This window comes from Strix uralensis, chromosome 11 (assembly GCF_047716275.1).
Source record: "Strix uralensis isolate ZFMK-TIS-50842 chromosome 11, bStrUra1, whole genome shotgun sequence".
NCBI classification, from domain to species: domain Eukaryota; kingdom Metazoa; phylum Chordata; class Aves; order Strigiformes; family Strigidae; genus Strix; species Strix uralensis.
In genome coordinates, this window is record NC_133982.1 from 21133166 (window position 1) to 21153875 (window position 20710).

A 20710-nucleotide genomic window follows, 5' to 3' on the forward strand; every position below is an offset into this window, starting at 1 on the left:
TGAGAGCATAAATGTTAACATTTCAGCAAAGGCTACATCATTTATATGAAAACATTTCTGCTCTGATCTCACAGATGATAGAGGCACTTTCAGTGGTAATGAGATCATGACTACATGGGTAATTAACTTGTAATTTCTTACCAAAACAGCAAACAATTGCACTGCTAGAAATGTAAGGAAATGACACCAAATTTAATTGGAAAAGGAGGAAAAAACAGAACTGTGTCAAGATCCAATAGATGTTTTCCCTTGCGCTGTCCCCTGAGCTCAAGACGTATATAATGCAATGTTCTCAAACGTGCTTAAAAACCTCTTGCCAGCACGGCTGGCTCAGTAGCATATTCGCAAGCAGAAGATTATGTATGCCGGACAGCTGTGGGTTTGAGTGGATACATAAAGCTCAAGTGCTACAGTAATCACAACAATCAGTGGTAATATACAGCCTGGGTTTTATTAGGTGAACCACTACTGAGCACAGACAGAAGGGATATGTTCCCATGAAAACCCTCCCTAGCTGGGTCATTGACCGCTTTCTTCGCTATAATTAGCTCTCCAGAGGTCTAGCATACACATACAGGGTGAGGATGTGTGTATATGTATTATAAGTGTGTGCAACATTATGAGTTCTGATTTTTTTCTAAATTCTGAATTTCAGTATTTTTTTTCTAGAATCTGTTCTTGATTACAACTCAACCCCATAGTAAAGCTTCTGCTAATTTAATAGAGAGGACTTTGCCATTAAACAGATACTTCCATTTAATTGTGCAGCAATGCTGTAAGCATGCGTTCAGCCATTTGAGCTAGTTTGTGCAGAATGCATGTTCTGTGTATCCCACACGATACTCTGCCTAGCACCACAGCCTTGGAAATCGCACCTAGAGTCAATGACTGCACTCTGCAGGGTTTATTAATACCACCTCAGAAAGTGAGAGGGTGCTCTGGCTTTATCGAGGGCTTTCTATAATTGTTCCATGTACTTCAGATCCAGGAATCAACCTTCAGAGCCTTTTCTCAGTGTATGACATTCATCCTGGTGACACTCAAGTAGCACACTGCTGAAGGACAGCCGGGGCACATCTATATTTGTTCCATTGCTCATTGCTGGCATGTCCCTATCTGAGCAAAGAGGCGGTCTAGGGTTACAGCAATAAGTCTTCCAACTGCAGTCATAGGAAAGTGGCAGGGAATTGCTTTTGTGTGAATTAATTTTTACTAGGGGAAATAAATGTGAAGTTTGATGCCATCTGAGCTATCAGAAGAATTTATGACGTCTTAAGATAGAAGGCAAGTTTTTAGGTAGTAACATTTTTTGTTATGTATTTTCGATAATTGATGGTCACGGACTTAAACATTCTTCACTGTAATTGTATCTGTGCTTGTAAACTGAGCAAACACTGAGCAATCATCTGAAAATCTTATTTAGGCAGCAGGGTTCCAGACAAGCTTAATTATGCTCATTTTAATTTATGTAATTTAATTTCATTTTGGTAGGAAAAATACTTGTTAATTCACTTTTCTAGTTAGTAGTAGCTTCCAAAGCAAGCCTTACTATTATAATTATGGGGGGAAAAGTCTTTGCGGGAGCCAGACAACATTTTCTGGTATGTGTCAAGACCTTTTTTCTGTTTAATATGTTAGAATTTGCATGATTTATTTTATCGCCTTTAGCATAAATAGTATTTCTGCCTAACTTCAGTGTTTTTGTCTATAGTAAGATATTGTTAGCTGTAGAATCCACACCCATGTCTGCAGTGCCAGAAGACAAATGGTGAACTTCTGTGTGTGTTTTCTTACAGATCTGGTAGGCTGGACTGTTTTCAGTCATTGATATAAAACCAAAGAGTCAGAAGTTTCTTAGCATTTTTCACTGGTTCGAGAAGTTGCTTTCTAATAAGTCACTGACTGTGTTGACTTTGTTAGCTAAGTAATTCTCAGGAATATTAGTAAAATATTGAGGAAATAAATTTGAGGTGATAGCAAGTACTTGAAACTACAAAGACCATAAAAAGTAGTTTGAAAGCAAAGCTTATGTGAAAGCTTCTGCAGAAGCTCTGGTAACTTTGATGCCTGACTAACCTTTTGGCTTTTTTTCTGTGAGAAAGTGGTTTTAAAGCTTTCATATGCTTCACTTAGGTAGGACTAGATGTAACTGTAGGTTCATTAATATTCAGCTGAAGTCTTTGCACGAACTCTGTTGATTGTAGTAGTAAACTGCTGATAAAATTGACCTGAGTAATTCTGTAGCTGTGATTTTGTTCATGCTGTGGAGGGCTGCAGAGATGTTTCAGCTCTGACAGAGCACTGTCTCTGTACTAGCATTATTTCATGTGCTGTCGTTGATACAGATGGTTGGAAAGAGTGGGCTTTGGGAGTCAGCATTAAAATTGCCTTTGCACCTTTAATGTTGTTCCATGTGCATCTGCTTTATCATACAGCTTTGTATTTAACATCCACATGCTCTTTTCACACCTCCCTCATTGCACAGAATGGACAAAGTGTGCAAGCTCCTGGTCAGAGCTGACTTCTCTCAATTCAGGGGTCAATGACCTGCCTTGCTTCCTAGTTACTCTGTGCTTTATCATGGAGGTCACCACTGATCTTCTTTCTGAGCTTCATTTATGTTAAAATATATATTTTATATATGAGAACCCCCAAAGGCAGTATTTTTCCCTGTTTCATAGAAAGGACCTGAGACCTGGACTGAGAATAATGTTAAAAGAAACCTCAAGTTTCAGTATCAAGAATGGCTACTTGAAAAATCCAGAACAGGATCTTTCAGGGCATTTACTAGTGCGTTATGTGGCATCAGTGGTCACAAGAGAGGGCATCCTACAGTATGCCTGACTGACAGTTCAGGAAGAGCACTTGACAGCAGCTGAAGGGTGAGCAGGCTTCAAACCAGGCCATCTCCAGTTGCACAGAACAGCACTAAGTGTTGAGCTGAGGACAGGACTACTCCACAGTTTGGAAATCAGACATCAGGATCACAGATGAGCCACTCAGAAAACATAGGATGCGCACCAGAGACTGCTCTCTGCTGTGCTTTGCACGGATATGAGAAAAAACAAGCCTTCCAGAGCTTCACTTCAGAAGCTTCACTTAGGAAGTGAAGCCACTGGCTTTGGTCTTCCCATGCCTACCTCCAGGCCCTGAGTGTTCCTCAGCAGAACCTATTCCATCTATATATTTCTAAGCAAGAAAAACTCATGCTTGATATCTAAGTATGTAGCTAAGGATCTTTCTTATCTTTTACAGGATTGAGACTTACCATCTCAAAAGCCTCCTTGAGGATACCAATGTCATTCAGGTCTGGCAGCACAAGAGAGCATGAAACTAGTGACCAGTCAACTGGTCGTTCAGCTTCCCCACCAGTCCCAGAGTCTAGTGAGACTGAGGCTGAAGGCTTGATATTTTATCACATGGATCTTTATGGATCAAAGGATAGGTTTGATATCTTTCCTGAAGAGCTATCTGGTCAAGGAGACAGATCTCGGGGGGACACAAGAAGGGAATCTGCACTGAGTAGTGAAAAAATTCAGCGCTCACAAGAAGCTGGATATGACTTGGAGAGGGAGGTTGCAGAGTTGGCTAAGATGTATGGACTTGATGAGGATAGAGAAAAAGAGCTTGAGCTTCTTGGAGGACATCTGGAGATGGTGGAGAGCAGATGGCCACCTGCTCACAGAGAAAAAGCAGGATCACAAGGCTCCATATATAATGCATCAAAAAGTAGCTCTCCAGTGAAAGATCAAAGTCAAAGCACAAAGCAACAGGGACTTCCTGGCGAGGCTTCTCAAGATGAAGATCAGAGCAAAGCCATAGCAGAGGATGAGACTGAGAGCCACATATGGTCCAGAGAGGGGCTTAGCAGCAGTGTCATGTCGGATGAGTGGAACAGCCAGGCTGTCAGTGAGGAGGAGGAAGCGGCAAATGTTTTTTGTTCTACCTGCAAGATGCCAATCCGAGCTTTTGACAAACTGTTTGGTGAGCACAAGGATCACGAAGTGGCTCAGCTCCCTAGTGCTGTGGAAAGTGAAAAGGTAAGAGTAATACAATTGTACTGCGGTGCCTCTAAAACAGTGTTCAGACATACTAAGAATCACACTGGGTGTTTTGGTAGGAGGAGATTCATAAAAACATGTGCAAGTTGGAAGAGCAGATTGCTCAGATGGAAAACTTTGCCAGTCACTTGGAGGAAATCTTCATCACTGTAGAGGTAAGGTGTTTTTTCTTGGGCTAACTTTGTGGTACTGGGGTTAGAACAGTTTTGACAGTCAGTGTTCTGTTGTTAATGAGGTGAGTAACAGAGCACAGAGTTATCTTGGGGTTTGCCGAGACTGAGGTACTCAGGAAAAGTCATCCTAATGACTTTTTTAAGCGGGCTGGTAAAACCACATTAAGCATTTGCACAGACACTTGCTTTCAGAAATAAAGTGACTCCCACTCAGGTTATCTTAGTTTTAAATGGCCAAGGACCTGTGATCTAACTAGTCCATCCAGAGTGTACCCCTTGTGTTCACTCGGTTTCATTTACAGAAGTGCCAGATACAGGCAAACCCTTGGACCAGCTGCACTGAGCTACAGCATTTCAAGGGTTGTGCTCCTGCTCGGCTGATGTCAGCTTGGCCCTAGGGGAAGGGGCCCAGCTGGCAGCAAGTCAAACTGAAGCAGTAACTCAGGGCACCTACAGTCTTTTCTCTGCTGCATGTGGCGCAGGAGGACGTTGGTGCCTGAGCAGTGGGCAGCTGCTGACAATAAAGACTTGCCTGCTCCTTAAATCTTCCTTCCTAATGCTTTCTCCAGCAGCGAGTGAGGATACCAGCATTAGCTGCTCAGCTCCCCCAGCGCGAATCCGTGGATCCCACTGGGTTGCCATGGTTTCTCTCATGGAAGGATGTGCTTGATTGTGTTGGTGGAAACACTTGTGAGATTATGTCTAGGATATATCCCTAGTTGTGCTCCCTGGGCTTAGGTTGGAGACAGTTGCCTTGCATCATTGTTTTTAATATAATTTCTGATGCTCTTATGTCTGGAACCAAATCCAACGCTCTCTTGTGCCTCAGAGGGGGTGAATGATTAGAATAAACCCCTAAAAATGCAAAGTAGTCAAATCACAGCTTCTGTGTACTGGCATTGTCTCCCTGGCAAGGAGAATTTTAGACAGACCTGAGTAAGATTTTTTCTCTGGCTGAGCTATGGATCAGGCCTGACCAAGGAACAAACTCACAAATGCCTTGCAGGAAAACTTTGGGAGGCAGGAGCAGAACTTCGAGGTGCATTACAACGATGCAGTGCAAGTGCTTGCTCAGAAGTACGAAGAACAGTTGGAAGCACTGGGGGAAGAGAAGAGGCAGAAGCTGGAAGCTTTATATGGGCAGCTGGTCCATTGTGGGGAACATCTCGACACCTGCAAGGAGCTGACAGATGCAACCCAGGAGCTTTACCTGGAAAATGACAAAGCCAGTTTTATGAAGGTAAAGAGTTTTAACTGGCATGGCCCCTTCTAAATGCTCTTTGCTGCTTGCAAGTAGTCTCCAGCTGGGAAGTCCCAAGCGGCTTTATTGCTAGAGAGCATTTGGGGTGCTTGGTCCATGGTGCCGTCACTGCTCCAGGTGCTTGGCGTGGTGGCATTGACTTACTGGGGCAACACAATGGGGCCAAAATGCTGTAGTAGCAGCAGAAGTTTGTAACTTGGATGCTCAAGGATTTGTGAGTCTCACTGGGGTTCAGAGAGAAGATAGCTCTCTAAAAAGCTTATCTCAGGAAACTCTGGAAGCAGTTTGTGTTCATTGCCTCATGCAGGCTCAGCTCTCTTGCTCTATTCCGGGCTCACAGCAGGCAGGCTGATGCAACCACTTTGGAAGATGTTTCTTTTTCTTGCTCATTTTGTTGGAAAGTTCAGCTGAACAGGAGGCTCCAATCTAAATACATCAGGAGCTCCTGCAAAGTGATGGATGAATCCCACTGTTGAGGAGGTGTCAAGAAGTTATTTTTCTTTAGCAGGTAGAAAAATAATTGGAAGAAAATTAGAATTTTCACCGTTGATGAGTGATTGCTCTAATCTGAGCTGTCCTGTGACTCATGTGGGTGGGAGCACAGCCGCAGTAACTTCTGAACCGGACAGTAAACAAATCTCCTAACACCTCCAGTCTGCTCCAGTGGATCAGCTTGCTGTGTCACTCCAACCTGCTGAGTTCTTTGCATGAGCTGACTTTTCCTGTTCCTCTGCATCTCTGGAATAACCTTATTTTCTCCTTAGCTCATAAACAGTTTTACATCACCCCTGGGAACCATTATTCACCCAAGAAGTGAATAGTTCTTAGTCATGAGTGCTCAGCTGTTTAGGTTTCTCCAGGGACTGTCTGTCTGTCTTCCAGTAATGTGCACTGCTCAGATTTCCTGTAGTGCAGATAATTTCACTAAGTTTTTTTGTTCCCCACCTGTTGCTGGTTTTTGTTTGTGAAGGACCTGTTGGCACTTTGGACAACTGAGGAAGGATACGGTTTAGAGTCTAGATGGGTAGACACACTGATCAGTGCCTGATATTGCACATTATCTTACTGTAAATGCAGCCAAGATCCGTCCATTTGAATGGACAGGCACAGTTTTGTTCTCAGAGCTGGGTGAGAGCAAATCAGTTCACTCTGAAGGGCTGCATTTGGGACAATTCCTGTTAGACAGGTCAACAGCATGATGTAGTCTGGACTAATGCAAGAAATGTATCTTTTCTGTCTTTAACACTCTCTCTCTTCTTTTCTACAGGCAGCAGTAACCATGGTTGACAGGTAGTATCACAGTCTGGGATTTTGTCACATTTATTCCTTGTAATTGGACCTGTTATTGGAGATACTTGCATGTTCTAGGCTCCGTTCAGGCACATAAACATTATCTAAGATACCAGAGCTATCAAAATCTTTAGTATTTCTGTTTTAGACTGCAGCAGGAAAAGTTGCTCTAAGAAGTTTAACACTCAAAAGTAGTTTTGAGCCAATTTCAAAAACCCAAAAGGAGAGTTAGAGCATGAATAAATCACTGTTTTCAGCTTAGTCATAAGGAACTAATTTCAGTGACTGAGAAACAGGATTGCTAAAGATCTTGAAAGAAACGCTCTGGATACAAACCTGACTAAAACCAAGCTCCCTAAATAGATTAGTAACAGGCTTATTTATGCATTAATATAGAGGGGTAGAAAGTCAAGCTGTGGGAGCTCAAAACAGATACTAAAAGATCTTGGAGCAGTTGGAAGAAGTTGTAAGGCACACTAAATCAACCGTGAAAAATATACATTTAAATTGACTGCCATCATTTATGAAAACACATGGAAAAGATACCCTTTTGTTTCAAATTTACACCACCTAGAACCATGAAGTCCTGAATTAGTAATAGTCATAAATTCAAATAATGAAAGTCACGGAGCTATAGCTTGCTTCCCACAGGGGAAATCTCACTCCCCTGCTCAGTGGGAGCGCAGTGTGCAGCAGCCAGTGGCACATGAGCAGGGCACACAAGGCCTGGTCCCTCAGTGCCATCAGCATCCAGCTCTGTTTGGCATCTTGGAGCACTGCTCTGGTGTATGGCCGTGTATCTCCAAGCAAAGGGCATGGGGAGGCTGAGCTCTGTACAACTATGAAAACATTATTTTAAGGAAATAGGTGTTATTTTAGCATTTGCTGTTCTTTTCCTCTTACCAGGAGGTATCATAGAAAGGTATCTCCAACACTATGGTACTTCCAATTAGACATATTTTTTTTCCCCTACAATTACAGGCTGGAAGAATTCTTAAAGAAAGAAGTGGATTTAAAGCTTTCAACGCTGCCAGACTTTGAAGAGCGGGTCATAGATTTCTCTGAAGTTGAACAACTAATGAACTCCATTAATACTATTCCAGGTACTCTTCTATCTGATAACTATTTCAAACCTATTTACATTTCATTAAGGATATGTATGAAACAGAAGTCCATTACTTCTTTTAAAGGAGAACTGCAAACGCAGAATTAGCTTCTCCCTAGTTTTTCCTCTAGATTTTTTTTTGCCTATATATACAAAGACACTGGAAGCTATTTTTGGATTTTTTTTTTCAGTTGTTTTCAGTATAAAATTACCAGAACTGCCACATTTGGCCTTCCCTGCCTTTGCGGGATGATTTTCTAGAAGACTCACAAAGACTACCCCTTTCTGTTGAGGGGTCAGGCATGCTTAGTTGGTGATAACTTGTCTTACATTGTAGTTGCTTGAACAAAGTAGAGAGGCACACCAGACTGCTTTAAACAATCTGCACAGCTTGTCTTGATAACCAGATTTCAGTCGCTTGTTCCTCTGCTATTTAGCAAACATTTTTCCTGTTATCCACAGGAAACAGAGCAAAACCCAAACAAATTTCTAATAATTAAAAAAATAAAAATACAAAATATTTTAAATCTTTTCTGGCACACCACAAATGGTCAGAAAGAACAATATGCATTTGTTATGCCCATCCATTGTGTTTTCTTAAAGGAAAATAGCATTTGCTACTTGTTTGCTTGTGCCGCTGACCCCATGTTGTACAGCTTTTCCCTCACCTTTCCTCCAGAGGCTCCTCAGCCCCTGGGGTGGTGCACAGCAGTGCTGTGTGTGTCAGAGATTGCTCCTGCAGGGCTGTACTAGCTGGCTGGGGAACAGCAGCCCTCAGAGGCAGGGGAGGCCAAGTTTACAGGGAAGGGTTAGGCTGAGGCTTATGTATTTTGTTGTTTTGATTTTGATCTGAAGCAAGATTAGTTCATACACCAGTGACCTGATTGTTATCTGCAACTATTTACAGGGTCAGGTCCTAACTTTTCTCCATGTGGGAGGAATGTGACCCTATTCAGTGCCTAGGCTTTGTGCAAACACCTTTGTGAGAGGAGAGGTGTTTGCCTGTGAACAACGTACCACGCTTATATATTCAAAAACTGACCTGTTTTCCCCTCTGCAGCTCCTTGTGCCCCTGTGATCAATCCCCAGGCTCCCAATGCAGCAACTGGCACCTCACTGAGAGTTTGCTGGGGCCTCTTCTCAGATGACACTGTCGAGTGCTACCAACTGTGCTATAAACCAGTGAGCAACGAGACGCGCAATGGTGAACAAGCAGGTAAGGAGGCCTGGACCCAAGGGGACACCTCAGCCCTCCACTGGCAAAACCAGCTGGTTCCAAAGTTCCTCTGGACTTGCTGTGGCAATGAGTGCACTTTCTGTGCACTCTCTCTGCTGTCATATTTGCCGTCCCATTTCCTGGCTCTGGCTTTGTTGCTTTTCCCCTGCCAGGTCTGCCATGCTGCCGGCTGCAGCAGGACCCATCACAGGAACAAAGACAGGATGGGGCAGCAGCTGGGATAACAGGAGTGGGAAGGGGACAGTGGATGAAGTCAGGTCTCAACAGTAGCATTTCCTTTCCTGAAGGGTGGGCACTGCGTTAGACACACATGCGCTGCATCCACTGCAAAGCACAGTATTTTTAGAGAGCAAATCATCATGTTATTGGCATGCCCACTGAAACCCCCACAGTCATTTTACAGTTTATCTCAGTACTAATAATAGGCTGTAACTCCCCATCACCCACACGCACAAAAAAAAGAACCACAGAACCATTCTAATATGTCCTAGCCTTGTGACAAAACTGTCTTTGCTAATAATATTCTTGCAGAACCTTTTACTGAAAACACCCAGTCACTTCTCCAGCAAAACTGGAAGCCCGTAGAGTGCCAAATGGCCAGTTCAGAAAGAAAAGCCAAACCTATCCAAATTTTATAAGAAGAATGAGAAATGAGTAGTGAAATAGCTTCAGCTGTTGTTCCACTGCTGGGGTGAGCTGACCAGACAGCATCCCTGGAGTGGGAACGTGCAGGGTCTTTTTAGAAAAAATTCAGTGTCAGGTGGGTGACGTTTCCTTCTGGGTTTTTTTTTCTGAGTGATGTGGTTCCTTTGGAAGCTGATGCATTATCTGATTTATGCCTCCTTAGAGGAAGGCATGGTGAAACAGCCTGACAGCTAATCAAAGGGTATGGAGCACAAGGAGCCCTCTGGAACTCAGCACATAAAACAATACATCTCAACTCCATTATTTGAAGCAGCTTTGGGGAAGAGTGGGTAACTGTGTAAAGGCACTGTAAATGCTTTGTTGTTTTCATTTCAGAGCATACACTAAAAGTCAAAGAAACATACTGCACCATTACTAATTTGTTGCCGAATACACAATACGAATTTTGGGTCAGTGCTTTAAATGCCTCTGGTATCAGTCCACCAAGTGAAAGAGCAGTTTATGTAACAGGTAAAAATATTTTATTCATACAGCTATGTGAGCTTCATAGTGAAATTCACAGTCATCTCCGAATTTTATGCCACTAATGCTTTTTAGGCATTTTGTTTCTTCTGATATAAGTCTACGGACTGTATGGGAGTTTCCTGCTTTTATTTGGAGAGCCTATGAGGCCAATTGTCCCTGGTTTAGAGTTGAAGAAACAGAAGCACAGAGACAAAATAACTTATTTAAATGCAAACATGTGGAAGAGCTGGGAATAAGGCTCATGTCTCCCAGTTCTGCCAAGTGGATGCTAGCCCTCCTTTTACTGGCCTGTCGGTATTTTGTGGATTCATCTGCTATGCTGCCCTTTGTAACTGCAGTTCAGTCAAGCATATTTTGTGAAATCCTGACATCAAATTGGGCAAGTCAGAGTGAGACCTTCAAGCACGCATTCCAGATGTCTGTGACATCTTAGAGCAGAGAAGAGATGCACCTTTATGATAAAGATAAAACCAATGACAGAAAGAAAACGGTTGTATAATCAGTCTCTATGTACGTTACTTCTCTGATTAATTCTCTTGGGACCTTTATAGTCCAAATGAAGTCTTTGAATAGTACTGTTAATCGCCCTGCCTGCTGTTTATCGTCCATTAGGGAAGCAGGTTTCTTTAACTATATAGTATCAGTAAACAACTTTATTTTATTTTTTAAGTCTTCAAAGCATGTTTGTTGCAAACACCTTCAAACAAAAGCTTAGAATTGTTCTTTTGCCTACTTTTTAGCTCCTTCACCACCTACCATAAAGAGTAAAAAGATCCGAAGCTGTGAAAATGCGGCACTGGTCTGCTGGGAATCTAGAGACATTAACCCTGTTGATTCTTACATGGTTGAATTGTCCAAGCTGACAGATGAAGAAAACGGCAATATTATTACTGAGTGAGTCACTGTTTTATCAAGTCCATGACTTGTAGAGATGAAACCATTTCAAGTCATGTGGCATCAGACAACACTAAGAAAGGACCCATGACCCTTTGGTGAATTCACCTTTATAAACATTCCTCTTAGTAAAATTAATTGTATAAATGTTAATCGAAAATTAATATACAGGGTATGGGAAAAGGGCAGAAGCAAATGTAAAAATCTGCATAGTCTGTCACAGAGTGTCTCTTGCCCCTGCTACTGACAACTGTTCAAGGTAAAGTGTTGTTGACGGGTTACAAGAGAAGCTGATCATGTAATTTCTTCTTTGTTGTTCAGAAAAATAGTCTGTTCTCTCAAAAATGTTGTTCTCTACCCTATCATTTTCCATGGATTTATTTTCTGTAGATCTATTGTTGGGATTCCTAACTGCGAAGTCCTAATTCACCTCCAGCCAATGCAAACCTATCGCATCTGTGTTAGAGCCTTAAACCTGGGTGGTTCCAGTGAAAGAAGTGAACCTGTCCTGATACACACCACAGGTACTGTACAGCTCCCAACTCCAGCAGCCTATTGTAGCATCTATTGTCTCAACAGAAGGATTCCTGCTGGTTTCAATGGCCTCTGGATCAGGTCCTAATCTCCTCCATCTAATTACACACCTGGTAACCTTTTAGGAATGAAAAAAAACACTTTTTGTAACAATAAGTGCCTTGCTTTAGCTCTGTAATTTAAAAGTATTTCTGTCCGGTACATTTGATACTTGAAAGTTACTAATTTCTAAACATTTTAAAAGACAGTATCCACCCAACACCCCCAGATGTTTCCAGCTTGCCAAGTACTGACACACCAATGAAGAAAGTTGTAGTGTGATTTTACTTTACTTCAGAGATTACCTTGTAATGATACTGCTGCTGGAAAGTATGGCTGAGACAGTCAGTCAGCACTTTCCAGAGTCATTTGGATATGCAAAAATCTTCCTCTGTATATATTAGAGTGTCTCCAGCTTGGCTGGGGAAGCTCTGAGGGCTGGTTCCCTTTATTCATCAGGAAAAAGGCAGTCCAGCTTTCAGCTGGAAGCTTTGCTTTTGGTAACTGACATAGCATTATTATCTCTGTTCTCAGTGCCACACTGGGCAAGGATTAACGTTCTCCCCCAAAGGGAAGTTGGAAGCTCTTTCCCCTTCCAACCATCTAATCAAAGCTCGTTTTAATGACTTATAGGCAGACACCTGTTTTCATCTTCACCACTGCTATAATGACACTGCAACTTCACTGAGGTGTCTCAAAGCTCCCACATCACTCACAGATGCATTCACACCATACCTGTGTCTCTTCTGCCCTTACCTTCTGTGAGAGATTTGCAAATTGTGCTTATTCAGCAAGCTGACCACACACCCATTAATCTGCGAAAGGCTACGGTAAGAAACTTGTCTGCTACACATCAGTGACACCACAGAAAAGGAATGGTCATTCTTTAATCCCTGGAGAGGAAGAGTGTCATTGTGTTACCATTGTTTGTGTGTATTTCAACTGCTTAAATCAAACTCAATATTTGAAATTGCCAATTCTGCTTGCACAGCATGTGTTTGTTTTCAGCAGCACATGCCTGTAATTGCCCTGTCATTGTTTGTATTGTATTTGCATTGAAGTAACTTGCAGTTTGATTATAATGATTTCATTTGGGATTAGCATGGAGAGATTTATCTTCTCTGAGTCTACATTATGCAAACAGCTGATGCAAATTGATCTGTCAGCTGCAAGCGCTCACCTCCAACACTGGGAATGACCTTTGATTCTTACTTACTGGGGTGGATACACAAACACCAACTACAAACAGCAGCTGTGACGCACGTGGCTGCTCATCAGAGCGCAGTGCGTCAGACCTGCTTTGTGAAGTCTCCAAAGGGAGAAGGGCAGAAGTACTTTTATCCTGGGCTGCCTTAGCTGACTTACCCCTCTGAGGGCTGATCTGATGAGGAGGTGCTGAAGAATGAGGGATGCTGCTCTACCTTTGTAGAGATCCCTTCCCTTCAAACTGTGCCCAGCATTCATGTGGAAGAGTGAGGCCATGGAGAGGCCTTTAAGCCCCCCTTCTCCTTCCAGTGATTAAAAATAGATCACTTCAGCTCTGAGGAAGGTGACTTGAAATCAGACAGTCCATTGCAGGGTGGACCCCTCATGTTTGAATAGCTACTCCCTGCGCAATGCCTGCAGCTTTGAGCCCTGGCTGGGTTCAAAACCAGCTTAAGGCCCTTTTCCTGCTTTTCACAAGGCTGTAACTAAACAGTGTTAAGCTGTAAAACACCCATCTATCCGGAAAATTCCAAATGGACAACCCTGTCCTTTCAGTGTCAGCCACAGATGCCTTCCAGAGCATGGGTTTATCTTTTTGTGGACCCAAACAACATTTCACCACACCCTTGCTGCAAACCCCAATGCCATAATGCATTCTCTCTTGCAGGCACCTACTTCTGCCTTAACGAGGATACAGCCCATCCTTTACTGGCGATTCTAGATGACGGATTTACAATTGCATGTGATGAACTGGAAAACCCAGAGTGTGATCTGCCCGTCTATGATAACAGCTTTACAAGGTATACAGAAGAACTTCAGCTGCAACTAATGCATGTGGTTTGTGGCTGCTCTGCCCACAACACAACCCTACCTTGAATTTAAATCCACTGCTGGTATTGCAGCTCTCCTCACCTTCAAGCCAGGCACCGACCAGCTAAACCTTTCAGACTGTATGTGTGTGTATAATGTATAGTGGTTTTTTCCATCTTGGTTTTTGCGTAAGTGACTATGGTTGTCTTCAGTTTTAAGACAACTGCAAACATCTTTGTTGGTCCTTTTAAAATATGGATTACTCATCTTTTAGAAAATCAGATTTATTTTAAGGTATTTCAAGTTGGACTCCTAAGATAACTCTTCAGTTTGAATGGTAGGCTTTCCCCATAGTTTCTTGGAGAGTAAAATTCCGTATCCATTTATCCAGGCCCTGTAGTTTCACTGGGGTTATTGTTCCTGAGCATCATTACTGAACTCCCTGTGTCATGCTGCTCTTTTCTGAGAATTTCTAGGGTGACTAATACATATTATTTACAACATCTCCATTTGCATGATGTGTGCATTGACTTCTATTAAATTCCAAAACTTTCTTCCCATTTAATTTTTTACAGAGCCCAAAAACCCCAGAAAAATGTCACAAGAAAAAAAAAATCAAACCCCATATACTCTTAATACAGCACTAGTGGGATTAAAAAAAAGGAGGGGGGATAATTATTAGGTTCTGTTTAATTACAGTGATCCATCACTTGCACACTTCCAAGATTTGAGGAGCCGCTCCTCTCTGCTGGCTCTTGCTCCCTCTCTCCTGCCCCTTCCTCTGCAAGCTGCCAAGGTGATAGAGCCTTGCACAGAATGTGCAGGAGGCTCTGCCCATCCCTTCTTGGTCTCAGTTTCACACATGGAGATTTGGGGGCTGCTTTTATACAGCTCTGTCCAATGGAAACCACTAAACACTATGTAAAACCTGTTCACTACAGCAAACACTACAGAATAGGAAAAAAACCCTACTGGTGCTTTGGGCACCTGACCCTTTTCTTTGAAAGAGGCTTGTGTAGTTCAAAGCACAGTTGGTCTTTTGGGGTTTTTTTAAATAGATGCCAGGAAGTGTGTAATGGGGCTTTCAGCAGCTCTCATTGATTTTGTGAGTTTAAATCTCTCTCTAGTTGCTCTTTGGAACTCAATCATCACTTGGAAGTTAACGCAAGTTCATAAAGAGGATTACAGATGCAGCCAGCCACAATTACGTACAAACCTGCTTACGCATGTTTGGCACATTGAGCTGATTTTGAACAGGTATTTAAGTGCCAAAGCAAATGCTAAGGAAAGAGGGATCTGAATACTTACCTCTTGCTGAAAGATCTAGCTGATACTATTTGGGCCTATTGATTTTACTTTCAAAAAAATATTAGGACATTTGCCATTGAAACAAGACTTAATTTGCTGAAATGCATGTTTCCGGTCAGAACCACAGAAACAACATATAACCAGGACAGGCATCTGCAGACACAGAATAATACAAGCCCACAACTTAGTCCCTCCATGGAAATGCAATGTTACTAGAGGGCTCAGTAGAAAAGAGCCAGGAGGTGGATGATTCTCTTCATTAAAGTCACCATGATAAGCCTAAATGGGATTTCATCCCACTTCACACAGGGTGCTTTTATGTTTCACATAAACAGCCAGAGCTGGCACTCATCTCCTTCTGAACTCTGAGGCTGAGTTTTTGATGCCACTGTGAACTTTCAGAACCCTCTTTCATGCTGAAAAAGCTCCCAGGCTCAAATGACTAACATGCACGCTACAAGGAAATTACATTGCAAACTCTTCTTTGTGAAGTTTGTGTGATCTCTGAAAGGCTAATGTGTTTCCTAACCACAGCAGCTCCTATGGTCTGACTCAGGTTTGCCTTAGTGGCTTTGCAACTCTCATTACTATGGTAATATTTTGTTCACAGATGTTTACCCATCCATTTTTTATCATTCCTTTTCCTTCTCAAGCTGTAGCAACACACAGCCTCTCTGAGTCCTGATTTCAGCAGCCTTCAAGCTATTCCCAAGACATCTACATGCACTGGCAATGAACTGTACGCTTGCTTTAAGTGATTGCTGCTGAGGTTGCACAGAGTACAGCTATCTTGCTGTGCATGCCCGTCCTTGCACATCAGGCTCTCCAAATGCTGAGTGCAGCTCTTTCTCAGCATTACCTAGGGGTAGAGGAGCTGAGTGTCTGCCAGCAACATCCTTTGCCTTTGTAATTTACAACTTTAGACAACCCTACCACAGAAACATACAGGTCGTGTGAGACTCCCCATCCAAAACTGAAGGTGTGTTTTGAAACCTGCTGTCTCCTGTGATGAAGCAATGACATACACTGTGTACTTTTCCTGAGGAAAAGCTGGGGTGTAGTTTTACAGGATTTATGTCGCCTCTTAAATCAAGTTAGGGTGTTTGAGCAGCATTTGGTGTGGGTTATTTAGCCCAACTTTCTTGCTACAGAACCTGTGTTTTTGCAGACTTGCATCTTCAAAGCACCCAGCTGCTTTGACTCAGACTGGGTCTCTCTGTGGTATATTGTCTTTGTCTGTCTCTCCTACATATCTTTTTAAAGAGTTATCTTCTACATGGTTCCCATCATAAAGGCTAGGATCCACAGTCTACTGTTAAAACTTTTCATGGCCCAGGTACCTAAGCATATTTCAAGCTCTCCTACTATGTTCAATTCTTGCTGGTCTCTCCAAACACAGCATAGGCAGGTCTCCTCCTCCCCGACTGCCCCAGGAGTTTCATTCTGTTGCAGTGCTCAATTCTTGATGGTGAGTGACATTTAAAGCTCTGGGCTGTTTGGGAAGAAAATATAAAATCTGCTGGGGTTCACCAGAGCACTCTCTTTTCTAGCAAGAAATAACTTTCCCAGAAAACCCAGGCAGCATAGGATGCTGTTCCCCCTATTCCTGAAAGCGCCCAGGGCACTCGTTTATACAAAGCTACCCACAGGCATAAACAGGGTAGGTATCACAAAGACACCTGCAGGTTTTGTCAGGTCCTCAGCATGTGGATTTTGTTGTAGTCAAAAACCCATGCTGCACTGCTAAGGAGACAGCAAAAGTGGCCTTTGTTTACCGATATGTAATGTCCAGGTACATTAAGTACCTAACCACTGTAAATAGCACTGCAGGGAGCCCCTGCCAAAGCACATATTCCTGTCTCCCACAGGTGTATTGGGATCTTGGGCAGTCTGATCCCATTTCCAGGAAAGCATTACTGGGAGGTGGAAGCTGAGGAAGATACAGAGTACAGAATCGGCGTGGCTTTTGAAAACACTCCAAGACATGGTTATCTGGGGGCAAACAACTCATCCTGGTGCATGAGGCACATCATCACACCATCGAGGTAAGGGCTGTGGAGGCTACAGGTCTCCAACAGGAACACCTCCTACACGTATACCTGCAGGCAGAGCCACAGAGAGCTCCTACTTGCAGGGGGCAGCCAGAGATTTTATATCAAAGCCCAGACCAAGCACTTAACCAGGGGCCTCTGACATTCCACTGTTGACACTGTGAACCGGTGTTGGAAGGGTACTGGAACCTTTAAGCAAATCCTCCTGCTTAATGACATTCTCACACTGAAATAGGCAGTCCCAGGAGCAAATCTGAATAAAATCTGCATTACAGAAGTTAACTGTAAAGGCCTTGTTTTAGGTCACCGAAACCCCAGTGGGAAGACAGAGAATAATAAATTCATGTAACCTAGAAACAATGTATCTGGCTAAACCCAGTTGTATGCAATTGTTCTTATCTCTCTCCTGCCTCTGGAGGTACCCAACAGCCACACCTGCATGCAGAAATGCCAGCTCCCCTTGCACCTCAGCTGAACCTGCTGGCTCTCCCCCAGACACCCTTATATTAGCATGCCTTTGACTCCCACCTGAGATTTGGGCACCCTGTGAAGCATTCAGGAGCAAGAAAACAAGTCATGCCGCCAGGCATCACTGAGTATTGCCTACTGCCTGTCTGAATGGCTCGCCGCTCAGCCTGCAACAGTTGCCAGGGTGCTGCTGGCTCCCCTTGAACAGGGACCCTGGGCGCCACCCGAGTGTCCCCAGCACACACGGTCAGTAAACGGTAAGGATGGCGTGGCATGGGCCCACACCTGCCTGTCCTCTGCCTGCTGGTACGCAACGAGGTTTTAGATGCGGCTCAGCTGGCTGGAGCACACACTCCTCCCCAGGCGCCTGCTGCTCTCGCTCCCCAGCAGTTGGCCTGCTGCACAGCCAGTCCTCAGCAGTGCTGGCATTCGCCTCCCACACAGCAAGAAATGCTGCTTAATGAGGGAGACCAAACCCACTAAAGCTAATGACTCTCCCATACACTGCAGGCAGGCTAATTTGACTTCCTTACTGTGTTGAGCTCAGAGGTACATTGAGGTTTGATCTCATTCTTCTGGAGCAATGAGCATGGACTTCAGAGAGAAAAGGGAGCTGGGCCATTGCTCAGTTTGAGTCACTGTCATATCCATTTCTGCAGGGAAATTTTCGCAGGTTTGAGTGATGTGGGTGGAGGAGGTGGTTAGTGAAGAAGCTGGCCCTTACGAAATGCCAGATAACTCACTTCAGCTGAACAAATCTTCTCATTTCTGCTCAGAAAGCACATGTTCCCATAAAAGTCTCATATTTTTGGTTGCGGCGTGCCACACTAGGGAGAGCTGTTTGAGTAACTGTTAAAGGACCTCAGCATTACTCGAACAGCAACTACACAGGGAAGAAAAGGGCTGCCCTCATGACAAAGCTGCTTACGTACAGAGCACCTTCCTGGCCTCTGGTAATCCACAGTCCAGGAATCACAATCAAAAGACGTCACCCTCTAGTAAATGAGCACGAATACTGAAACTTCCCCATCCACACCGCCCTGGCTGAGCAGGGAGGTCTTGCAGGAAAAACAGCCGGAAACGTCATTTAGAGAGTGGAGTTTGAAAAATGATGCCCAATAGCCTGGAGGATGCCTAGCCACACCGTGAGTCAGGCAGCCTCTGCCCCAGGGATTATGCTCCCTCGCTGCTGCTGTGGAGGTGGGCGTGAGCAGCACCAGTAACTGTGGCAGGAAAGAGGGCTCAGTACCAGGGGCCCTCAGGGAGCAAGCAGGCAGCCTGGCAGGGCCTGGAAGGACAGGACGGAGTCATCTCGCCAACTCCCTTGGCAGGTCCTACAGCTACCTAGGGGCAAGGCTGAGGAGATGGCAAGTGTTCTGGGGCAAGCCTAACAGAGCACAGCTCCTTCGTGGGGAAAGGGACAACTTCAGGCTAAACCTAGTAGCAAGGTGCACCCTCTGATTTACAGAGGGGCAGGTGTCCTATGCTGCCCTCTAAGACATGGGAAAAACAGGAGTCCCACGTTGTGCTCTGACCTTGTCCATAGCTAAGGGCTTAGCACCCATCCATTCGCAGCCAGACTGGGATGTGAGAGGAGAGGCCTGTTACCCGGGTTAGACAGGCAGGTCCCAGCACCGTGGGGTAAGGCTGTGTGGAAGCACAGAGCACACCAGGGCTCGGCCAACACAGCCACTGCTCAGCAGAGCCGGGGGGACTGGGGCAGTAACAACAGGGCGCACAGGAGGGCTGGGACTGGGAAGCAGGAAGCGTACCCTGGAACAAACCTATGTGCACACAGCACTGCCCCCAGAGCTCACAGCCAGGGTACCCTCAGGTTTTGTCTGTGCTTCTTGCCTACAGGCACAAGTATGAATTCCTGCACAGTGGGATGACACCAGACATCAGAATTACTATCCCCCCCCGAAGGATTGGCATTCTGCTGGACTATGAGAACTGCAGACTATCATTTTTCAATGCAGAGATTGCCCAGCACCTTTACACATTCACCTTGCACTTCCAGCATTACGTCCACCCCTGCTTTGCTTTGGAAACACCTGGTATCTTACAGATACACACTGGAATTGCAATACCCCCGTGGACTGCCCTCCCATAACCCGTGTTCTGCAGCTACATCTACATGTAACCTGCACTGAGCAGTGCCATCTTTCAGCATTAACTGCTCCATCACACTCCCTACAAACCAGCTGTCTCCCAAGAGAGCTAAGCCACCCTGACCCAAACCAGCTGCCAGGCCTGAGCTCTTACAACAGTTTCGGTCCTCTTAGGCAGGATCTTAGCAGAAAACCATTATGGTCACAAGATCCATCAGCATCTCAGCATCCTCCAGTTAGAAATGGATACCATCCTTCTCAGAGGTGACACTGACACCAGGCAGCAGTGGCAGCTGGATCACTGGTTCCCGCAGTACCCATGTGGTGCCTAGGGAACTCCCCTGTTCCAGAGCAATCATTAATTCCACTCTTGTGTCTGCTGAAGAGCTAAAAAATCAAAGAAAAACAAAAATAGCAAAAGGCATAATCACCGTACAGCTGCTAGACAGAGCTGAAAACACTCCAACCATGAAGCTGATCTCACAATCAAGCATTCTTGTTGCTACATGAAGTCTGTGACACAAGATAATCAAATACGCCTCCCTTGTGTGTGAACTGTTAGCGCCCACCATACACAGTGAGGCTTTTTGAAATACCCAAGCATGCACTACAGTTTCAAATATTAAAAGACATTTTTACAGAATGCCCATGTTCCTCATTCATTCATCCAGGGAAAAAACAAACCGCAGCCTTTTGCAGTGCTTGATTGCCCCTGTAGACACCCAAAGCATCATTTTAGCCTGTTCTTTCCGGCCATGCTCGCCTCCACCTGGGTGTACCCTCCACACACACAGATCTGTTCTCCTGCTCCGCACTGAAGAACTCTCACTCCTGATGCTGTGCCCCTGAGGCTCTGGGTGTCCCGCCAGGGGCTAGAAGTACTCTGGCCCAGCACTCAGCTGAAATGTCCTTGTTTAGGCTTCACTTCCAGACACCAGACGATCAGGCACTGCCTGTCAGGCAGGTTTGTCTAGCTCTAAACAGCCTCATTT

General features: G+C 44.3%; 1 protein-coding gene across 3 annotated transcripts; it reads left to right on the forward strand.

Moving 5' to 3' along the window:
- The first annotated feature begins 207 nt into the window (after positions 1-207).
- FSD2 (fibronectin type III and SPRY domain containing 2) lies at positions 208-20361 on the forward strand. 3 transcript variants are annotated; one of them, XM_074880894.1, is made up of 13 exons: positions 208-1601; positions 3256-4040; positions 4121-4216; positions 5241-5474; positions 6763-6785; positions 7767-7888; positions 8951-9106; positions 10148-10282; positions 11038-11191; positions 11582-11715; positions 13638-13770; positions 16957-17133; positions 19468-20361. In XM_074880894.1, the coding sequence occupies exons 2-13, from the start codon at positions 3297-3299 to the stop codon at positions 19718-19720; spliced, it is 2361 nt and encodes a 786-aa protein (XP_074736995.1). In that variant the 5' UTR covers positions 208-1601; positions 3256-3296; the 3' UTR covers positions 19721-20361. The 3 variants fall into 3 exon arrangements, with proteins under 3 accessions (XP_074736995.1, XP_074736994.1, XP_074736996.1); XM_074880893.1 differs by having other exon boundaries at positions 208-1296; XM_074880895.1 differs by having other exon boundaries at positions 208-1284.
- The last annotated feature ends 349 nt before the right edge of the window (positions 20362-20710 follow it).